This window comes from Cryptotermes secundus, unplaced genomic scaffold, assembly GCF_002891405.2.
Source record: "Cryptotermes secundus unplaced genomic scaffold, Csec_1.0 scaffold40, whole genome shotgun sequence".
Taxonomy (NCBI): domain Eukaryota; kingdom Metazoa; phylum Arthropoda; class Insecta; order Blattodea; family Kalotermitidae; genus Cryptotermes; species Cryptotermes secundus.
The window spans coordinates 1,566,765-1,590,626 of record NW_019730583.1 but is presented as its reverse complement, the minus strand read 5'-3'; the positions used below and the strand labels follow the sequence as shown (position 1 = coordinate 1,590,626).

At 38.2% G+C, this 23,862-nt stretch overlaps 1 protein-coding gene across 2 annotated transcripts in view; it reads left to right on the top strand.

Annotated features, from left to right (window-relative positions):
* Window positions 1-23,862, top strand: part of LOC111866323 (cold shock domain-containing protein E1) — a 40,480-nt gene that overhangs the window by 14,036 nt on the left and 2,582 nt on the right. For both annotated transcript variants that reach the window (XM_023855160.2, XM_023855159.2), the window contains exons 7-12: window positions 2,637-2,898; window positions 5,691-5,867; window positions 8,521-8,652; window positions 12,095-12,303; window positions 16,370-16,779; window positions 22,930-23,098. In XM_023855160.2, coding sequence (XP_023710928.1) covers window positions 2,637-2,898; window positions 5,691-5,867; window positions 8,521-8,652; window positions 12,095-12,303; window positions 16,370-16,779; window positions 22,930-23,098 — 1,359 coding nt within the window. The remainder of the gene's footprint in view (window positions 1-2,636; window positions 2,899-5,690; window positions 5,868-8,520; window positions 8,653-12,094; window positions 12,304-16,369; window positions 16,780-22,929; window positions 23,099-23,862) is intronic.

Here is a 23,862-nt window from a genome sequence, read left to right as displayed (position 1 = left end):
ATATGAAATTTGACAATGAATCACCATGCCTGATGGCCAATGATGTTTCTAATGAAGGAAGATTATTAATTTTATGGACTGCTTGATGGCATTATGTTTCACTGAAAGCAATGTGATTCGTGCATGGAATTTGTCCATGGTTTGTCAGCAGTGGGCAGCAATTATCAGCACCATTAGCCATTTGTTTTTCAGTCATTTTAGTGAGCAGTATGGGTATGTCATGATGAGATATACTTTATAGCAACGTGTATTTCTATATGAAACCTATGTGAAATATGGATCTGCTAGAAAGTGTCTGAAAATTTCAACATAAATTCTGTGGTGGAAGATACAGACAATTCACAATTTTGTGAATAAACTTAGTTCAGTGGGAGTCTTAATAGACAAGGCAAAAATATAAGTGCCGAGTGTTTGCTGAGGAGAAATTAGATGGCATAGGAGCCAGACTTGAACATGCACCTAGAAAATCACTAAAACATCTAGCTCAAGAGACTGGGGTGTCAGTCTAGTGCAAGAAGGGACTGAAGCTTAGACCATATAAAACAACAGTAATCCACACCTTTCAGCCAGTGCGATCCAGCTAGCAGGGTTCATTGTTTGCAGTTTGTTTCTACAGTTGTTGAAGGTGAGATCGATCCACAGTTGACATTCTTTTCTGATGAAGCATAGTTTCACTTGCAGGGATACATATGAAGGAGAGTCAGTTAATAGGTCACACATAGAAGTAAAACAACTGTAATGGATAAAGAATGTCATCTTCTGGAATGTTGCGCCATGTAGATCTTGTGTGAATTGATGTTTTGGAGGACCGTATAAGACCATCTTCAGGGTAGGAAAATCCACAAGTGAGGAACCAGAGTGAGCAGGTGGCTCTGAAACGTTCATTTACACACGATCTACACGGCTCCTCATCCCAGAAGTTGGTATACTTCGTAGTCACTGCCATGGAAAACTCAAATGTTTCAACTCTAATGGATGTAATAGGTTTTCTGTGTATATCACTAGGTAGCAGCACAGTCCAGCTTCATGATAGTCTAGGTAGCAGACGCACATGCACATATTCAGAGACTGGTTTCAGCAGTCAAAATGGCAACCGTGCCTAGTATACTACAGAAGAGCAACGTTCTCTTGTATGTTTTCTGTGGGCAAAAGGACTCAATGCTAAGTTTATTCATAAAGAAATGTTTCCTGTTTACCACGGGAAGTGTTTGTCATGTAAAGCAGTTCACAACTTACTGAGAACTTCTCTCAAGGATGTTTGAAAGTTGCAGATGATGCCTGATCAGGTCACCCTGTTGAGATCACGACAGATACAGCTGTGCAACAGGTGGAAGAGTTGATTCAGACTGATAGGAGGGTAACAATAGACAGTAAAGCTACTGCCTACACTTCGCGTATATTTGTGCAGGCTTTGTCCGAAGTTTTCAGGGATGGAATTAACAGTTGTATTTGATCAACATGTTAACCCAATCTGGATCCTTGTGAATTTTTTTTTTCTGGAGTTGTTTGAAGGATGAAGTTTGCAACAGTAACCCCCACAATTAAGAACTAAAAGTAAACATTTATAGGGGAACTGCAAATATTCCTGCACAACAACTTCAAGGGGTACAAGTACATCAGAACCTCTTCTGCTGGTGCAAGGATTGTCTGCTTGTAGAGGGACATCATTTTCAACACCTCCTGTGATCTGTGAAGTGTAACTACATCATTCTGAATGTTATTGGCCAACAGGCATATTGATTCATCAGCAAAATTCATATCTGCCTCACAGTCAGCTTTTGCATTGGTTGCTGTGAAGTGCAGTGCCATGAACTGGTCAACATAGGCAAGAACTTCCCTATATATACACACACATGTTCTTGATGATGCCCTATGAACAAGCTAGTGAGTGTTCAGTGGAGATTTTGTTTGCAATTTGTAGGGGTGTGTTTCTTCAGACTAGATCTGATCGTTGCTGTTCCACAGACTGAGGTGTTGATACCCAGGATGTACACACTCACCACATACTGCTAACCTTACTGAGAGAGGGGCTGGGAGTTGTTTTCTTGAGTTTTACCTGGAATATTCAGAACTGGGCCATGATAACCACCTTTTTTTTTTTTCTTGGCACTACAGCCCCAGTGGGCCTAGGCCTACCTCCATGAACTTCTCCGTTCACTTCGGTTTTTCTAGATCTTACACGTTCAGTAGGACTCCTTGGACGGGTGAACAGCTCGTCGCAAGGCCTCTACCTGTACACAAATACAGCAAAACGCACACACACAAACTAAACATCCATGCCCTGAGTGGGATTCGAACATGATAACCACCTACACATTCATAGTTCAGGGTAACTGTTCATATGTAACCATATCAGTGAACCCAGTGGCACCATTAAACTATAGAAATATGCAAAAGGGCTGTCTCAGCCATTATCTGTAATCATTCTCTCATCCATGATTGCTGCACACCAAGCATGAAGCTGAAGGGAATGAATAAGCCAATTGAAAGCCTATGTTGCAGTATGCTATATTAAAGGTTCATATTTGCATGGTATGTACAAGTATAGTAATTGCTGTGGATGTATCTGTTTGCAAACATGATGAAACCTTAATGCAGATTACTGGAAAGGAGAATGATCTGATGTGTTGAAACAGGCATGGAGACTGGGTACAGTTTCAAGTGGCAACAGATCGACGAGACCAGTTACGTCGAGCCACCAACATTGCCTTGCTTGACGAATCATTCTTGGTGTCTGGAGAACGCCGGGAGCAGGGAGTTGTGGCAGCACTTAAAGAGGGATTTGGCTTTCTGCGCTGCACAGATAGAGATACACGCCTCTTCTTCCACTTCAATGAAGTTTTGGATGTTGAACGTGAAATCTGTGTTGGTGATGAAGTAGAATTCACTGTTGTCCAGGTATGCACTAATTTAAATATTTTTCATTTTTTAGTTTAGCATAGAATGCCTGATAAAGATTACTTCCAAAGTGTGTTCCGTTACCACACATTAATTCTGTAATGCAGATTTCTTGCAATCATTAGTTTTAAAAATTCTTAATTTCTTATAAGTTTGTTTACTGATAGTAGTTCATCATCAGTGAGGTCTTTAAGGGCAGTGCACACCAACTGCATCAAGACAAGCATCAAGACATGAGACAAAAGACTCAGTTTTGCTTCATTCGTGATTGGTCAGCATGAAGCTGACATCAGCATCATGACTCAGACCGGTGTGCTACGGTTTTCATAATCTCATTCGTTTCAACTTTGCTCCTTTCTTTGCATCATGTCACAGACGTCGTGTCTTGATGCATGCCAGTGTGTGGCCATGACACCCAGAGATTTTATACTAACTATTCCTGTACCATATTTACCCAGCAGTAAGACGATAAGTTGTTCTCATTAAAAAATGAGGTGGCCACTTTATATTTTCAAATGAAGAGTGATCAAAAATGAATGCAATTCAGTGATTATGAGGTGATAAGACAGCGGCAGCTGTGATGTTTGTTGAGAACTGCCTCTTTATAGAGCAGACATATTCCTGTAAGTCAGTAATAATTGGTCTTTATTAAAGTTTACTACCTTATTCAACAATTTATCTAATACTATATTTGTGGAGCTATTGAATTATAATTAGTGGTTCTGCTTTTTACGTTCATTTCACACTGACAAATAATACATGACATGTGAATATGTATGTTCAGCTATAGAGCATGATGCTGGAACACTGACTTTTGAAGTGCCATATTTATTTCTGTATCCCTATTGATACAGTGTGCACCCTGTTTTTGAGAGTAGATATCAGGGAAAAGGGTGGCAAAGGAAACTGGTGAAAATTTGCAGTAAATATTTGATGGAGTTTAGCTGCATTCATAATGAAAATATGAAGAATGAAGAAATGCAATACGACTGTGGTATACTGCCCAAATATTGATTATAACTGTGCTCTGGTGAAAAGTGAAGTCCATGAAATGGTTTCAAAGGGTCTGATATTTTGTGAGTTTCCCTCAAAATGATTCAGTAGAAGGATGTGCTAGTAATGTATCTTTCATCTTACTCCAGTCTCTGGTGCTAGATTGTAGCACATCAGACTTTCTTCCTGCTGCACAATTTTCTGATTCTTCAAAACACAAGATTTTTAATTCCTAGTCTGTAACTCTCCTCAGATTCTTAGTCATGTTAGTACATGTATGATAACTCTTTAACCTTTGTAACAAGTAGATACTATAGAGTTCTGACGATGGTGTATAACACAGAGATACTGGGTTTTTGGAATTTATCCATCGTCCGGATTCTAATTAACTAAGAAAAAACAACATTTCGGAAACTGGATCTGTTTCTATCCTCAGGTGAGGGAAGACACCTACTCTGTTGGTGTTGTTAGTTATTGGTTATTAGTTTGGTTTCGTGGCATAAATTTCTACCTCCATATCTGTCCTGGTCCCATGCATGTGCATGCTTGGAACAATTTTTAGTTTACATTTCTTTTCTGTTAGGTCTCATGGACTTAGCCTGGTCTCAGCTGTTTATAGCCTTAGTGTTTTGTGACATCAGTTGTCCAGTGATTGAGGCTAGCTCTTTGTAAGGGACCCAACAGAGTAGGTGTCTTCCCTCACCTGAGAATGGAAACAGATCCAGTTTCTGAAATGTTGTGTTTTTTCTTAGTTATATAGAATCCGGAGTATGGACAAAGTCCGAAAACCCAGTATCTCTGTTTGTAAGAACAGTTATGGGTATGCTGCTGAGGCTGACTTGCCTGATTGTCATGGGAACATTTGCATGACTACACAAGTGAGATACTTGTCTACTGCCAGAAAGTGGTGTGCAACTTAAAAAGAAACATGATATGTGCTGCTTTGTACATCAAATACTGTTGCAGGAACTTCATTAATATTATGTGAATGTGGAACTGCCTGCTTGAAAAATGAAAATCTTCATGTAGGCCAGCACTCTGTTATTTGGAAATTAATTTCAGAGAAAAGGTGCTCATGCTACATACATAAATACAGTGTTATATCCGTAGTGCATGGAAGCAGAAATATTGAGGTACAGTAACCCCTTTTTTAACAGAGACTTGTGCTCTTGAATTATACCATGGTAATCGAAGCCATGCTGTCCAAGGGCTTTATTTTCTTGGAAATAATGGGTAAGGAGGATCAACCTTTGAAGCGTATGGATACAATACCTCAGGGTTCAGAATGAAAAAGAATAATATATACTGGTAACCTGCAAGAAACGGTATTTATTTATACCTTTGTACACGTAAAAAAACATTTCCTTTGTTCCATATCCTTAATCCACAAGCTGTCTTAGTGTCTTGCATATGGATCACATCCCTTATAGGCAGGATTTTCGCTCTTCACTGTTCTTGCTAAGTGTGTCAGATGGTAAAGAAAGGAAGATGCAGTGACAGATATGCAGTGGTGAAGCGTGGTTCAGAGAAAATTTCTTCAGTGAGAAGCCTTTGATTTGTCTGCTCACAAAGAAAGTAGACAGTATGATGTTTCCTTCTATCACCTTTGTGTATGTATGTACTCTTTCCTTGTTCTCAATGGTTATTGTTACAGATTAATGGGAGACATGCTCAGTTGATCTCATTTTGCTGTCATTATTCATATCTGTTTCATTTGTGTAATTTTGTAATTCAGTAACTCACCTTATTTTTTTATATTTGGATTTTTATCTTCAGTTCCTTTTGTTGTTTGATTTCAGGATCAGTCATCATTTTCTTGTAGTCGACAAAGTGCAATCCGAATTAAACACCTACCACCAGGAACAGTTCAATTTGAGACTATTACTGAAAAAAATGTGACCGGTGTGATAGGAAAAGAAGCACCCTCTCCTCCTGGTGGTTGGGGATCCCGCAGTCCCACAAAGACTAGCAGCCAGGTTTGTTACCTTTACCTTCGCCTTCACTGCCATGTGTTGGTTGTTTAAGTTGCAGGCCTGGCTTGTTTACACAACCATAAGCTGGCTGTATTATATAGTAGTATTGTTCACAATTTATTATAATTTCTGGTACAGAACTTTGATCATCTTGTGTGTCTAAAATGCTTCAAGAGCCTTTTCTGGACTGTCAGAATTTTTTTTAGACAATTAATCAATTTCCAAGTTAAGTCTTGAAACCATTGTAGTTCTGTGCATAGAGTTTTTATTTCTGTTAACTTTGAGGTTATAAAATGATGTGAACTGTATGCTTTAGTCTACTTTGCATAAGGAAAGAAAGTCGTTTTATGAGATCAGTATTCTGTGTGTGGGTATGCCTTGATTCAAATTTTGAACTACCTTGACCAGTATTCACTAAACATGGCATGGACAGTATGCTCTTGGAGTCCATCTCATCATCTTTTCTATTTCCTGTCATTAATAACAACATGGTTTGTGCACAGACTTGTGAGATGGGAGCAACACATAAATTAAGGTTTGTGATGTGGTGCACAGTAATAGCTCTGAAATATATTTAGCTTCTGATAGCTTACTTTTTTTATAATAGATAAAATTACATGTCAGTTGTGCAAAAACTGTCTGCGGCTTTTACTTTTATTTAAATGAATAATAAACCATTGGCGCTATACGTGTGAGATTTGGTATGGAGATAGCTTGTAAACATACCACCACATACTGTATTAACTGTTGTTCGTAAGTCAGTAATTACAAATGTGATGACAGTGTGGAACTTTGAGATTGTGATCAACAACACCAAAAATAACAACAGATGTGTGGGACTATAAGTCTACTCAGTAGGTACATAAGGTTTCATGAGCTTTGTTCAGAATTCCTTCTTGTAAATGAGGAAATGTTTCATTTGTTAGCATGTTTCAGCTGTTCTGGCTATAGGATTTGTACAAAGAAGTCAGATGTGGCATTCCTACAGCAGTGTTGTGCTCCAGTAGGAATGTGACATGTCGTTGTCTCATCACAGGTTCCTCACTCCCCAGCAAGGACTACTTGAATGTCAAAACCTTTTAAGTTCCTAATTACTACTAGCTTTGGTTTCCGACCCCCTTTTTTTAGTCATGTGTTCCTACGCTGTTTAGTTTCTTGAATTTAAATTTTTTCATATCAGACTTTGATTATTCATTTATGTATTTTTGCACCTGTCATGTAGTCAGTATCACAGGCAGCCACTCTGAAAGATTCAGTTATACTTAAGTATTACCTTTTATGTAGAAGCTGGGCTGGCGTAGTCTGTGTAGCAAGTAGCTACAGGCTGGATGACTGAGGGGTCGGAGTTTTGAGTCCCAGTAGGGTAAAGAATTTTCTCTTCTCCACATCATCCAGACAAACTCTGGGGTTCATCCAACCTCCTATTCAATGGGTACTGCGGGCTCTTTCCATGGGGGTAAAGCGGCCAAGGCATAAAGCTGACCACTTACCTCCAGCTAGTGCCGAGATCAAGGAAATGTGGATCTCTACATCCACTCCCCCATACACCTTCATGGTGTAGTGCTTAATTAGTTAAGCACAGGGTCACAACTTTACCTTTTTATTACCTTTTATGTACAAAAATTTGTTCAGTGTGATTGTTGCTGTTTACACACAGGGACAACTTTACCTTTTTATTACTTTTATGTACAAAAATTTGTTCAGTGTGATTGTTGCTGTTTACACACAGGGACAACTTTACCTTTTTATTACTTTTATGTACAAAAATTTGTTCAGTGTGATTGTTGCTGTTCCATAGAGGTTGTACTCTTCACAGCTAGATTCTTCTGAATTGGCAAAGCTTACTACACTATTCACATTCATTAGTAATTTCTTGCAAACTGTTACCAGTTGTCAGTTTTAAGATACCTAAGAAGCAGGTAATTACAGTTTATTAGATCAGCTTTCATGGTGTGTTCACAACAAAATTTGCAAAAAATATGCCTGTTAGCATCATCATGTCTGAGCCCATCTGTCTGCCACATGTTACTTGAGAATCACTGAATGATTTTCATTAAATTAAATTAAATTAAGTGTTACTAATATTTTACAGCCTGTTCTAATTTTTATTTAAAGCACAATAGATCACTGTAGGTCACGGTGCAAGGGCCGAGAAGGCCTACCCCTCATACATTCATTCATACATTTAATTTTTATTTAAATAGGGAACAATAACACACTTCACAGGAAGACCCACATGCGTTTCTTCGCACATCCAAAGCATAATGTGGCCGGTAGTTGGCTTAATATTTACTGGTGAGAGAAGTCTTTTGAACAAAAATTTTAGAGAAAAATGAAGCACATTTTATATCCAGTACATTTTTTATGTAGTTTTCAAGATAATTAAACAGGAGGAGGTGAATGTGCCAGAATTGTTATGTTATGCTCACAATTCATAATGCATTATTTTATTTCATAATTTAGTTATGGGATTGTAATTTATATATTTAAACGCACTAGGGTTTCATCTCTCTGTCCTTTACTAATATGTAGACATAGGTCTTTCCTTGTTCATTCATCAAATGAAGTATGTCCTAAACAGTGAATGTTTTATGTTGCTCTTCATTGGGTGGTCTACAACTGTTGTTCAGATTACACTTGTTATTTCTTCTTGCAGTCTGTGGGAAATGGTGAAAAATCTTCTACAGAATCAGGAATTATCAATTATCAAGTCAATGGCACAAAGAAGACAATTTTCTTCTACTCCAAAGATTGTGATCCAAAGAATTTTCCTAGAATTGGTGATAAGGTGAGTAGTAACAGTGACATTTTTTTTTTAATTTGCATATTGGGGGTGGAGTCAAGTTGGGTCTACTCAGCATGGCTGCCACTGATTTGCCTATTGTACCTGCCCCGGGTGATTATGATGATGGATAATTTGGTGGAATGGAGATTGGTAGGGAAAACCGAAGTACTTGGAGATAACCTACCCCAGTGCCACTTTGTCCACCACAAATCCCACTTGACAAGACCCAGGTTTGAACCCAGGCCACCACAGTAGGAAGCCAGTGACTAACTGCTTGAGCTATTGCACAGCCTTTACCAATGACATTAGTATTTCTTTGATCCCACTCATTGCATACAGGTTGAGGACATCTGCCTTTTTAAGCATACACATAGTAGAATGCACATAGTTGAGTCCTCTTTCATGTGCCCTACTGTAAGGGTCAGCTGCATCTTAGCTAGGGATAACCAACTCACAAATAATTCATTCTTTTGAACACTGATTTCCTATGATAATTGCATAGAAATGTAAATTCATACTTCTTTTCATCTGCTCAATGCCTTGGCTTTATGATTACGACAGTTATTGCTCAGCAGTTTGCAAGTATGGCATCGCGAAAGAAGTCTACTGAAATTTTAGGTCAAGAAGAAATTGTTATGGATATTTTATGCTGATTCATTGTCAGACATTTTTATGGTGAATCTGAAGATTGTTTGTAATCTGGTAGTGCACATATTGATGAAGAGGAATCAAAGTACAAGTAGCAGTAAATGCCATGGAAATGGAATAAGTGGTTCTGAGTCTGAAGAATGTGACAGTGTATATTATGTTTCTGATAGTACAGACCATACACAGGACAGATGGTCATTTATTGGACAAGTAGGAGCTAATATATGTTCCTTTTCTTCACTGCCTTGCAGACATGTTTCAGCAAGCTGTTATCTAGCAGCAGACACCTCTGCAACACTTTTCTGACCCCAAGATCCTGACCTTTAGACATCACATTACAGTATTTTATAATTTTGTCTGGCAGGTCACTGGGTATGAACCAGGCAGTATGCTCTGTCTTTCCCATACTCAATCTGTAGTGAAGAGAAAACTGCATATCACAGACCCTGTTTACAATACTGGATATTGTCTGGCCACTGGTGCCTGCCACATCAGCTCTCTCCAGAGTCTTCACATAGAATCTTTGTGGAGGAGTCTTCTCTTCAGTAATTTTGTGGCAAATGTGACAGACAGTACAACCTTACTTCTCATCTAGCAGTGTGCAATTCCAGCCCACCCACACCATCAAATGTCAGTTATACAATACAGCATTTTGATCAGTGAATTTGTTCCATCACGAATTACTTAAGGATCTCCACGTACACTAGCCACATATTATTATAGACAGACTCTCACCTATTCAACTTTGGCATATGATGCATCTGATCTGTGGCCTTCACCTCATTAGGTACCTGAGGGGCTTAACTTCTAAGATTGGCAGTACTAAGATAATGCTACTACTTAACTAAGATTGACAGCACAAATGTGGCAGATGGCTTGGCAGTAAATTTTAAAGTTACATGGGTTACCCTCAAATATGGAAGCTCTCATTTATTTTACATAAAGTTTGTAATGCTTTGGACATGCTCTTACATGGTCCAGATTTGAAGCAAAGCTTGATATCAAGAGGGTCCTATGAATGACATCAGTTGTTACAGTAACATTCACAGCAAAAAAACATAAGCACTCTAAACTGACCACACTTCATACCTTCTTCAAAAAGCAGTCTTCCTCTTCACCAGTTGAGAAGAAAGAGCCTCAAACTGAGTGTGGTTATTCATGGATCCTGTTATCCCTCCCCACATGTATCTCAACACCTCTTCTTCCGTCAGGCTACAAAAACCTAACTGTACAGAGTTACATCATCAGCAGTGGTGCTGGTGGTGATGATGATAATGTAGTTTATTAGTATGAAGTAAAATCTTATGAATGTTATTCAGAAAGTAACCTCTGGTGAGCTGTTAACAAAAAAATATTATTGTATACAAAATATATGTACATACTTGAGCTACTTCTCAGCTTAGTCACCATTGGAATTAGGCACTTGTACTGGGGAATAAGTTTCTGTATGCCTGTATCAAAGAAGTCTGCCACTTGTGAGCTCAACCACGTGAACACCTCATTGGTGTTGAAGTGCTGTGATCCCAACCAGTTCTTCAGGTGAGATCAGAGCTATAAGGAGGGTGTTCAAACAACTATCAGTTGAAATGCTCCAGCAGTTCTCACGTGCTAGCAGCTGTATGCAGACATGCATTATCATGGAGGAGCACTCCATGCTTTTTGTTCTGAATGGCCCTACACATGTTTTTTAATGTTTCGCAATACACTTCTGAAGTTATTGTGGGCCCTTGTTGCATAAATTCCACCATCAGCACTCTTCTCCGGACCCAGAAAACAGTTGCTGTCAGCTTTCTGGCAGACAGTTTAAACTTTTTCGGTTTGTTTAGTGAATGTGTGTGTATCTACTGCTTTGACTGCTCTTTGATTTCAGCATTCACAAGTGAAACACAGGTTTCATTACCTGTTACTTGTACAGTGTGATTGAGAAATTCGTCGCCATGTTTGTGGTATCGCTCTAAAAAGTCAAAGCCGAAGCCATTCTGTGCATTTTGTGTGCACTAATGAGCATTTTTAGAACCCATCTTGTGCAAAACTTGTGATAGCCTGGCCTAACTATGATAACCAAATAGAGAACAGTGCGTGAAATTTGTGGACAGTCACATGAAAATTCTGAAATTGTGAAGGACCGTCTTTCACTTTGAACAAGATCACTCACTCACTACAGATGGCCAAACAGTTCAGTCTTCAATGTGAACATTTGTTTGCCCATCTTTGAAAATTCTACACCATTTTCTTACAGTTCCTTCACTCATTACATTTTGGCCATAAACTGTGCATAATTCATGATGGATTTCTGCAGCACTCATGTTTTTAACATCAAGAAAGCAGGTAACAGTGCAAATTTTGCAGCTGGCAGGATTGTCAGTTGCAGGACACATCATATCTCGCTTTGTAAAGACAAGAACAAACACTAGGTGACCATTTATATGATGGTTTACAAGGTAATGAATCTTGTGACACTACCTCACATGCCTCTCTGGCATTAGGTGCCTGAATAGCCCCCATATATTCATAAAAGCTCTCTTTCTTTGCTGTGTGAATAATAAAAAAGAAATTCATCATACCTTTACACCGTGAAATAAATTATAAAGGCTAAGAATGCATCTTTATAATACCAGAATAAGAGAGTTTTCATTATATGGAATTTTGCTATACACATGAAATTCGAGGAATGCATCTTCATATATTGGGTATTACTGTGTTTTGTGCTGGTATGATTTTCTGGTCACCAAAAATAAAAACCATCTAAAAAGTCACCGATAATAAGAAGTATCATTCTTCTGTAATCATATTGAAGGTGGAATTCAACATCTGCCAAGTGAAACGGAGCAGGGAACTGCTTGCAGTTGATGTGCAGGTCATGAGCAAGAATCAGAACCAGGGAAAGAATGGATTGGGGCGGTCAAATAGCCTGCCTCTTTGTCAAGGTTTCATTGCTGCACTGAAGGATGGTTTTGGCTTTATTGAGACTATTGCTCATGACAGGGAAGTCTTCTTCCATTTCAGGTAAGGATGCCAGTTTATTGGCTGTTACTTATGTGAGGCAATTTTTCTGAAAGTACAGCAGCTGCTTTCTTTAATGGTTCACAGTGTGGTAGAAAAGCTTTTATTGTTTATCGTTATATCTACAATGCTTTTCTTAATGCTCCCCTCTTTTTCAGCTTTCCAGTTTTCATATCACAGTTATACATATGTTGATGTCAGATGTGATAAGTCTCTACATATAGAAACGTTTTTATGGGACTTAAAAGTCTCAGAGTTTGTGCATGCCTTGGAGAACTGTGTGTTCTGCTAAAGTGCATGAACATTTTTGTTTACTAACTCAAATGGAGCCAGAGGTAGGCACATAATTTAGTCCAGACAAGTGTCTATGAAAGTTGCTCACTAACTCAGCTAGAAAACTCACCTACCACTAAACTAACCGGTTACTTAGATGAATTTTAGCCCTTTATTGTGGCATCATATATGCCATATATTGCATAGTTAACTGCCATATTTTTGGTTTCTTGTACACCATGTATTCTATTGTAGGCTTCATTTCTGTGCACTGTAGGTGAGGAATGAAATAGTCCTCTGAGAGGGAATTTGCATCAAGCTATGATGACATAAATTAACTCTCTGTTGTTTATGTATCAGTGACCTTAGTTATGCACCTGATGTCCAGGACACTAATCTAAATATATGACATCACAGTGATTGCCAGGCCTTTAACCAGTTCACTTACACAGTTCAGAATTTTTTAATGTATAGATGATGGGTGATGGTAGGGACTGTGATGATGTTCATGATAGTTAAATCTATATAATTTAGTTTATTGTTTATCTCTTTTTCAATGGTAAATTTCATTTGTGGGTGTACTGGGTTAACTCCATCAAGGTGTTTTCTGTGTTGTCATGCGTGTGTTGTCATCTACATATGTACGGTACTCGGTAATCTGATATTTGTTCAAATTTGTTACTGTTTTTGTGTGTTTGAAGTACTTCGTAAATGTTTCAGCTAAGATTGCTGAGGCGGATTCAACAGCTTACCAGTTTATGTTTTTCATTTTTGGGTGTGTGGTTATTGTTGTCAAGATGTTTTTTTATTATGTATTTTACTTCTGTAACTGGTGTGTTAGTACACATATTTTCAACATCTAAAGTACATAGCTTTATATTTTTGTTTATTTCTATGTTTTTAGGGTTATGAATAAGCCTAATAGGTTTTTCAATATTGTAGCTACTGGGTAGTTGTAATCTATATTCTAATTGTGTGGCTATACATTTTGCTAATTTATATCCTTGGCTAACTTTCCAGTTTACAATTGGTCAAATTGGTTTTTGTTTTTTATGTAGTTTCAAAGTACCATGTATGTGTGTGGAACTTTTGAGTTCATGTTACTGTATTTCTATTTGTTGTTTTTGTTAATATTGTTACTGTTGTTGATGCTGCTCCTTATGATTTTTGTTGTTTATATGTGATATCGTGTGGTAATTTTGTAAAATTGTTTTGGGTCATGAATTCTTCTATTTTACTGTTATTATCTTCTTTATGTATTATAACTAATGTGTTGCCTTTATCAGCTTTGGTTACAGTTAACTGGTTTTGGTTTATTTTCTTCTTTATATTATTTATAAGGTGTCGTTCTTGCGATTCTAATTTTGATTGGTTGTTTGTCATTTTTTCTTTTAGTGTCTTTTGTTTGTTTATAAGTTCTTGGATGTTGTTTGCTACTGTTTATCTCATATTCCTGTGATCTCTTTCATGTAATTTACTTATGGCTGTGTCTGCTTCTGTTGCTAAAGTTTTTATCCAGTCTTTATGTTTGTAGTTAGGTTTTATTTCAATCCTTTATTCAAGAGTTACATTTCTGCTTCCGTGAATGTGACGTTAATCAGATTTACAGTGCATTTATGAAAAGCATTTTCTTTTTATTTGTTTGCATATGGTTGCTTGTTTTCTTATTTTATTATTTATGACTTTATATTTTTTCTTCAATTTTCGTTTTATTTTTTTGTAATATTTTGGTTTATTTTATTCCAAAGATGAACTCATTATTGGCACTTTGAATATGTTGGGTGTGTAAGACCCATGTTAGGTGGGTCCCCTGTCACCTCGGCATGGCGCGTCCTAGGGTTACGGATGGAGGAGACGCCCTCCAGGTGTGGAGGGAAGCTGCGAATATATTGAATAAGCAGTCACGGACAGCCGACATGGGGTGGTCCACCAGTTTGGGGGTTGGGCGTGGGGCTAACAACTTGTCACCATAAAAAATAAACTTGTTACAAAAATCCTCAAGAAACCTCAGACCTGGATGGATTCCTTGGATAAATGAACTAAGCTAAGGAAAATGGATATGAGATTTGGTACATGGAATGTTCGAAGTTTGTATAGGACAGGTTCATCCAGGGAAGTGGCGGAAGAAATCCTAAAATATAAGTTAGATTTAGCAGGGGTACAGGAGGTTGGGTGGGATGGAAGTGGCATCACACTAGCAGACGAATATACATTTTTCTATGGAAAGGGGAATGAAAATCATGAATTGGGTACAGGTTTCTTCATACGTAAGAGAATCGTATCAGCAGTTAAGAAGGTAGAGTTAAAAGCCAGAAGGAAAGAGACCACTTTGAAGACCAAGGTGTAGGTAGGTGGACAATATTAAAATGGATCTTAGAGAGATGTGATGGGATGGTATGGATTGGATTGATCTGGCTAAGGATAGGGACCAGTGGAGGGCTATTGTGAACAAGGTAATGAACCTTCGGGTTCCATAAAATGCTGGGAAATTGTTGAGTTGCTGCAGATTTGGCTTCTCCTCAAGAAGGGCTCAGCTCCATAAGTAAGTAAGTAAGTAAGTAAGTAGGGGTGTCTAAGATTTTATTCAGATTTTGTATATTAGCATACCAAAACTTTATTTCATTTGTTATTCGTATTGATTCTGTGTGTTCTACTATAGATTGCTTTATGGGAATTTTCCTTTACCCGAGCATATTTTGGCATCATATTTTGTTCTAAACATGTATTAAAGTAAGTATTTGTGTCACAATTAAGTAACTTGAGTTCATATTTGTAATGAAAGTATTCAAAAGTTTATTCAATATAAGTATCCATAATTCCATGATAATAAAGGAGTCCATACCGAATAATAGGGAAAGACCCTCTGAAATTTAGGCTGCGTCTAATACATGGTTTCATAAAAAAATACTGCTGTTCCTCGTCCTGTATATGACCAGCCTTCAACTGAACCACCTTCAGTGTAACTGACTGTCATTTACTACATTTACTACAGGAGATGTGCCATGTGTTCACAACATGGAAAGAAAAGAGAAACAATTTGCTGGTGCAGTGAATGTGAAACAGGCTTGTGATTGGATGGGTGTTTCAAGAGGTATCACACAAATCTCCACTTCTAATCTGGTTACTTTTGTCATGCATATACAGGATCTACAGTTAATAAGATAAACAGAAACAAACTTCTGTGGTTTTAGTCCACAAGCAAACTATACTGACCGAGTGACCGCCACTTGTCGTCAAAGTTAGTGCTAATAAGATAAGCTATTAAAAATCAAAATTTCTGCAGCTCCTCTAAAAGACATTACAAAAGTGTGTCATATACATAATTATTTATGAAGGTTTAAAGATCTCATTGTAAAATTAAGGGGACATAAAAGAAATATTGTTTCAGATCACCGTTGATTGCACTATTTAAATATCTACATTGATGGGTGCAACTTTTAACACATGCTTTAAATCCAGTGAACAGACCTTGTATAAGTAGGGACTACAGATTGTAGCCCGCAAGTAGTAATGGTAAACACACAGGATTACATATTCCTTCAATATTAGTATTACAGCCATATTAAGGTGGTTCAGTATGAAGCAAAACCTACAGAAGTATAATTCTAATAAACACCATTGAGCTTGTAAAATGGCATAATCTAGACACGAAAAAATAATGTGATTTAGTACCCAGAAAATTGAAAAAGAAACTCACCATGCTTGTAGTGGCATTTTAACATTTGGTTGAAGGCACATCACAAATGTAGTATGTGTATATTTGACATTTCAAGTTGGTGTATGCTTCTTTCTACAGCAACTTTGAGGGAGAGGCAAGCAGTTTAGAACTCGGCGTTGAGGTAGAATACAATCTGGGCACACGTGGTTCTTCTGGTAGCTGCTTATCAGCGGAGAATGTTCGTGTTCTGCCAAAGGGATCTATTGAGCTGCCTCTTCCATCTGGAGAAATCTTGGAAGGGACTGTAGTAAGACCCTTACGCAGTGTGAACCCTGACCAGACACAGTATGCAGGTCTTGTTCAAGTTAACACAGCAGAAGCAGAAGAGGAAGGAGCAGAGTATGAATTTGGTATAACTGGGCTAGCAAACAAACGGGAACTGTTACAGGCTGGTGACCCAGTCACTTTCCAAGTGGACTCTGACAACAGAGCCACCAATATTATTGCTGTTCGCAAGAAGAGAAGAGCTACTGTTGATGCAGTGAAAGGTTAGTTACCATATTTAACCTTTATGGGACGGGCCATTTAAATTCCGGTAGTGGCAGCGGGACGGAGTTAATTTAAATGCCCGCCATTATAGAGTAATAAAAATTGTAATCATGTTATTCAAAATGCTGTGATTTCTACAATTTTTGTGATAAACGAACGAAGTAAACGCTGTTTTTATCTAGAAAGTATATAGAATCAGATACTGTAATTTACAGGTTTTAGAAATGTAAAAATTGTTACATTGATTCCAAAAAAAAAAATCCCCAATTTTGAGCGTCTGTCTACAAAATGCATAAAGCTTCTGCACAAAACCTTCCTGCAGTATAAATGCATGCTGCTGACTCACGGTCTGACTGTGTGTTATCTGGAGGAGAGAGAATGTTCGTTTTCATTGCACATTCTCCAGTCAGTGGGCTTCTTGTATACAGGAGTGTGGGCTGGGCAAGTTCTAATCCTACATTGCCTTATGAAACTCTGTTTATTCACGGTATGTCTGGACTATCCACACAGAGGCAGTTCTTGGAATATCACCTCATACCACTTGCTTCCATGTCCCTTCAGAATAAACTGTAACTCATTCTGAATGGTGTGATTTACGAGCGGCCTCTCAATTTCGACTTCTTCAGTGCGAAAAGGGGCCATGGTACATAGTTGAAATTGCGATGTTTTATAAGCGTTATGAATAGAGGACACCACTCGCCATCAGTGACTTACTCCCTGCTAATACGAGACTAACATTGCGTGTGCGCCCTTCGCATAGAAAACAGAGTTAATTACGGACAAAGTGCATGAATTGCGACGTCGGACTCTGCATTCATTGACATGCAACATTCAGTTAGATGATGCAGGAGGGAAGCCAGTCTACTTATAAAGCTGGTATCCAAAAATAATATAAGTAGAACAAGAATTTCTATCTTAAAATTAAATTTTAAAATACTGTGCGCACGTGTGGACTGCGCATACCCATATGGTGTCTTTCGGCCACTCGGCTTTACTTTAAAGGTCCCCATACGGTGTCCTTCGGCTCATAAGGGTTAAGTGCTGTTGTTATTGTCATTATCTTTGTCATAGGTGTTATGCTGTTTCAGTTACTGCCTAATATTAGCACACTCGCCATTGCTTTTTGGTCCATCTACAATGTGTGTTTTTCTGGGAAGTGATGGACTTCAACACTAAACTTAAGAACATGAAAGAAAGATATATCATATTTTTTTCTGTTATTTTAAGCCATGATGGCTGAGGAGTTTGGACTATGGTTTAGATGATCAAAAGTCAGTTCTTCTCAAGGATATCTCACTGATAGTGATGTACAAGGGCAGAAATTTTCCCTTTGGGAACATGTCCAGAACAGGTTTGTGTCCTAATTAATGTCCTGTCCATTGGGTACCAGAGGCTCTTTCCCTAGGGACAAAAATGGACAGAATATGATACAGTTCTTTCCATCAAGCAGATATAATATGGAGCTTTACCTCTGGTGCATTCAGATAGGTGGTGAAATAACTGTTGTTCATTGATTTATTTTTTCTCACAGATCTGAGCTGTGTACATGGAAATGTGAGAGATTTATTGTCCTTTCCAGTAATTTCTATGAATTAAATGATGTAGATTTATGAAGAACATTTGAAATAATAATTGTTGATGAAACTTGTTCTCCCACTCTGATGGAAGGATTGTTTGCTGAGAATATTTGAATCTAAATTTCATCAGATATTGGGATGATCAAATGAAGGAGACTGAGGTGGGTGGAGTGTATACCACACATGATGGAGCTGAGAAATGCACACCAAATTTTAGTCAGAAAACTTGAAGCAAATAACCACTTTGAAGGCCTATGCGTACTGCTCATTTGTCAGTAAATGTTACCCAGAATGCGTGAGGACAGTAAAACACACAAAGTTGGGACAGCTAAGTGATGGATGACTTACTGGGTGGGAAGAAAGTTTGAGTTTTAAAATAACAGAAGACATCACACACTTGGGTGAAAGCAGCGTATAGGACATTGCATGGCTGCATAATACCAGTAATAGTGACATGTTACTTTAAATCCTGTTTTGATTTGTTCATTGTCATGACAAAAACTGTTGAGACCCACGCAAAAATGAAAATATAGAAGACTATTTCACATAGAATGAAGAGCAGGGATAGCACAGTCAGAGTTGAAGTCCTGGTAGGGCCAAGAATTGTTCGTTCTCTATGTCGGCTCTGGGGTCCACCCAGCCTCTTATCAAATGTGTACTGGGGGTAAAGTGGCAAGGGTGTGAAGCTTACCACTCACGTCCAATTAGTGCCAAGGTCAAGAAAATGTGGGTCTATACATCCACTTCACCATACATGTTCATAGTGTAGTGCTTAATTGGTTAAGCATATCGACAACTGTACCTTTACCAACTTAAAATGTATTAACATAGGAACCACATGAAACTATCAGTGAATTTCCCTGTACCAACCTACACATGAACCTGTCTGTGGAAAGGGTTCCATACAAATCAACCCTCCCTCATCCTCAGCCTCACTGTTTTTGTTGCATGCTCGTAGACTTATGATCATCATTGCCTTCATTTAATTTGACTGTACTTTGCTGAGGTGTTTCATTGATCAGTGGTTCAAGAGCAAAATGTTGATCACATTCCCTTATAAATTTGCATTAGGAAGCCCATTTGCTGTTTTTGTAATTGAAGTTTTTTTGGGTGGGGGACTAGTATTCAATCAAGCTTGAACATAAACCTTCCTGGGAATGTAATCTTTCACTGAAACCGAAACCAGGTCTGTTGGATTGAGATAACATGGTAAAGGGGAAGACTGAGTGTTGAGCGGCCATGTTATGCAAGAAGGGCATCTGTTTTATAAGTTATGAGTACAGTAAAAAAAAGGAATTATATGCTATAAGATACAGTAAAAAAGTAAATTTGTACCTGTGCTTAAGCAATTAAGCACTACACATGAAGGTATATGGGGGGGGTGGATATATAGATCCACATATTCTTGATCTTGGCACTAGTAGGAGTTGAGAGGTCAGTCCCGTGCTCTGGCTGCTTTACCCCCAGGGAAAGAGCCCCAAATACCCATTTGATAGGAGGCTGGGTGGGCCCCAGAACTGGTCTTGACAGTATGTAGAAGAGAAAAATCTTGCCCCTACTGGAATTCCAACTCGTCCTCTCAGCTGTCTAACCGATAGCCAGTCACTATACGAACTGCAAATATAGTTCAGGTTTTAACATTGTTCACAAGAAAGGATGTCTTGGGCAGTTAACCAGCAAATCATATAGCTGTCCTTGATGAAGATGTTGGTGCAGGATTTTGATTGCATGATATAATGTGGGGCATTGCTGTTACCAGAATTTGCAAAATTTATATTATTATGATAGTCTCTTGTCATTATCCCTGATCTGAATGCAAAAGAAGCATTCTTATATAAAACTGACAGTAAAGAAAAATATTGTCACGTGTTGGGTGTGTCACGCGACAAATAACTTCACGTGGGTCTCGGATTTAGTGAATCTTTATTGTGCTTCACTTATACACTCACACGCTTTACAATTATTATCACTTGCAGTATCACAATTACTGCTTTCACTATATCTCGGCCAATACTAGACTGCTTTTGGCGGCGGCCTTCTGAAGACTGTATTCTTGCTGTCTTTTTGCTATCTTCGCTTATGTAGGTGTTCTGTGGACTGGATACCAGACACCATTCCTCATGGTCCTGTTTCCACTATATCGACAGTCTGTTGTTATGTAACGGGCCTTCTGTTGTCCATCTCCAGCGAAACTCGTTCGTTGTTTTGGCATTGTCTACCCAACAGCTCACTGTTATTGTGTTACCATGGAAGTGCCTATTCCAAACACATTACAATATGATACTTACCTTCTGTAATGTGGAATCCATTTATTGTTCTTATTACATACATACCAAAGACATCAGTTTTGGTTTTAGCTGATTGTTTCATTGTTGATGGTTTTCTTCAACTTCTGTTATGTTCTTTGTTATACTGTAACATGGCATGAGAAACATTCATAGCCTCCAACAAATCTGTTCTGTAATTGTTCAGTTGATATTTATTTTCAGTTTCTTCCTCACGATAAATATGCATTTATACTATTTCTCTATCCTGACTCTAAAAAGGCTTTCCACAAGCTTCTTTTTCTCTGCACATCATGAACATTTGTTCTTTTACTGTCACTCTCAGTTTGCTCTTAGCAAGTGGAGTGAATAGGACTGGAAAAACAAAGTGATGAGGAACCCCTGTTACTGACGGCATGCATGCTTCTGCACATGTTATGATGAAGACTGATATGCAATGGCTATTTGGAAAGTGACCTCCAGTGAGCTGTTAACAAAACAAGAAATAAAATTCTATTATATACAAAGTATACATACATACTTAAGCTACTTCTCAACATAGTCAGTGCTGGAATTGAGGCACTTATGATGTCGGGGAACAAGTTTCTGTATGCCTGTGTCAAAGTAGCCTGCCACCTGTGAGCTCCGCCATGTTTTGATACATTCCATGAACACCTCATTAGTGTTGAAGCTCTGTGAGCCCAACCAGTTCTTCAAGTAGGTAAACAGGTGGTAATTGCTTTGAGCAAGGTCAGGGCTGTAAGGAGGGTGGTTAAACAACTATCAGTTGAAATGCTCCAGCAGTCCTCGAGTGCGAGCAGCTGTATGCAGATATGCATTCTCATGGAGAAGCACTAGACGCTTTTTGTTCTGAATGGCCCTACACATGTTTTCTTATGTTTCACAGTACACTCCTGAAATTATTATGGCCCCTTGTTGCATAAATTCCACCATCAGCAATCCTTTCCTGTCCCAGAAAACAGTTGCCATCTGCTTTCTGGCAGACTTTTATTTAAACATATGCAGCTTGTTTGGAGAATGTGTGTGCACCCACTGCTTTGACTGCTCTTTGGTTTCAGCATTCACAAATGAAACCCAGGTTTCAGCACCTATTACTTGTACAGTGTGATTGAGAAATTCATCGCCATCTGTGTGGAATTGCTCTAAAAAGTCAAAACAGAAGCCATTCTCTGTATTTTATGCACACTCATTAGCATTTTCAGAACCCATCTTGCGTAAAACTATCCTAACTATGATAATCTCATATAAAACAGTGTGTGAAATTGTGGAAATTCACATGAAAGTTCTGAAATTGTGAAGTGTCGTCTTTCGCTTTCAACAATATTGTCACTCACCACAGATGGCCGACCACTTCTCTCTTCATCACGAACATTTGTTTGCCCATCTTTGAACATTCTACGCCATTTTCTTTCAGTTCCTTCCCTCATTACATTTTGGCCATAAACTGCACATAATTTGTGATGGATTTCTGCAGCACTCGTGTTTTTAGCATGAAGAAAGCAGGTAACAGTGCAAATTTTGCAGCTGACAGGATTGTCAGTTGCAGGACACATCATATCTCACTCTGTAGAGACAATAACAAACACTAGGTGACCAGTTATATGATGGTTTACAAGGCAGTGAGTCATGTGATGCTACCATGTATGCATGAGCTCTCCCCCTCTCCAACTTTAGTTGCCTAAAATAAACAGATGTTATTTCCCAAATAGCCCTTGTACTTTTGAAAGAGCAGGCAGTGGGATATTAACAGTGAGTTTTCTAGACAGAATAGCCATGAAGTGAACATATATATATTATGGGTTGGTGAACTTTACAGGAAAAAAACCTGATTCTTCTGCGTGGTTGTGCTTTTATAGAAAACCTAATAGCATGAAAATATATCTTAGAACTCTGGATTCATGTGGCTTGGAATAAGGTCACATGGTAAGCTGTTGAGAACACATAGTGAACCTTTTAGTTACCCGAAAGGCAAAGAATCCTTGAGGTTTATGACTGTTAGCTTTCCAAAGGCTGTACCCGTGAAGTTCATTCAACATCTGTATACAAGTAAATCTTGATTTAATTCTCAGGAGAGTCCATTTATATTCCCCCTTCTTAAATTTAACCCTTACAATAACAGATAGGTATCTTGTTCACAGACATTTGTTGTTCCTTCTTGGAGTGACAAAAGGCATAAGAAAGTTGTAATGTCTTTGCTGATTCAGAAGTGCAGTAATTACATATGGTGGAAATTGGTGTTTTAGTGTGGAAGTGTGCTTGTTGCTGATTTGGTATTTATTTATTCAAGGTTTATTTGGGTTTCTGACACATGAAGTAGACGAAGGGAAGAAACTATTCTTTCATATGTCTGAAGTGAAGGACAGTGTGAGCCTTCAACCAGGTGACCAGGTGGAGTTTGTCCTCGTGACCAACCAGCGTACTGGCAAGTCCTCTGCTTGTAATGTCACCAAAGTCTGGTGAGTGCCATGGTAAACTGTAGTATGGATTGCTCTGTATTAAGGTGCAAACAGTACCAACCATAATTTAATTCTGACATTTAATTATCTATATATTCTTAAACAGGTATTTCAGTTTTGTTTCAAAATTTATTTTATATAAGCATTTGTGTTTGCATACTTGTAAATTAACTAGCCTTTAAAGTGAATTATTTCTTCTGTTTATGTTTGAAGTTAGGTTAATTTGTCCATTTCTTTCAGTTTATGTTGTTTGCAGTTTAAATAAAAGTGAGTTGTTTATAGTGTACATAAATCTGTTGCCAATCACATATTTCACAGTTTTCTGCTTGTATCCAGTTTTACCAACCATTATGTCTGGCTTTATGAAGCCATGACTTTTATTTGTATACATACAAAGATCAGTGGCTGCCACATCAAGCATTCGGTGTTTTCTGGGGTCATTGTAATGAAGTTCATGCCAGTTTTATAGCTTCCAGATTACCATTATTATGCATTTTTTGTGATGCTTTTCTGTGTTTTGTGTCTGTTATTATTAAGCCTACTTTGTGTGTGCGCGTGTGCATGCATGATAGGTGAAGTATTAGGCAACTTAGATTTTGATGACTGTTACCAGCGGCTGCAGTTCTCTTAAACCCCACTTTCCCATATAGCCTTCATCATGTTAGCAATGGTGTTTTTCAGGAACACAGTCCCTATGGTTGGCAAAGGATTGCTGTACATATACAGTGCATTCAAAACAATTTCCCCCCACCCCAGATCCTAGA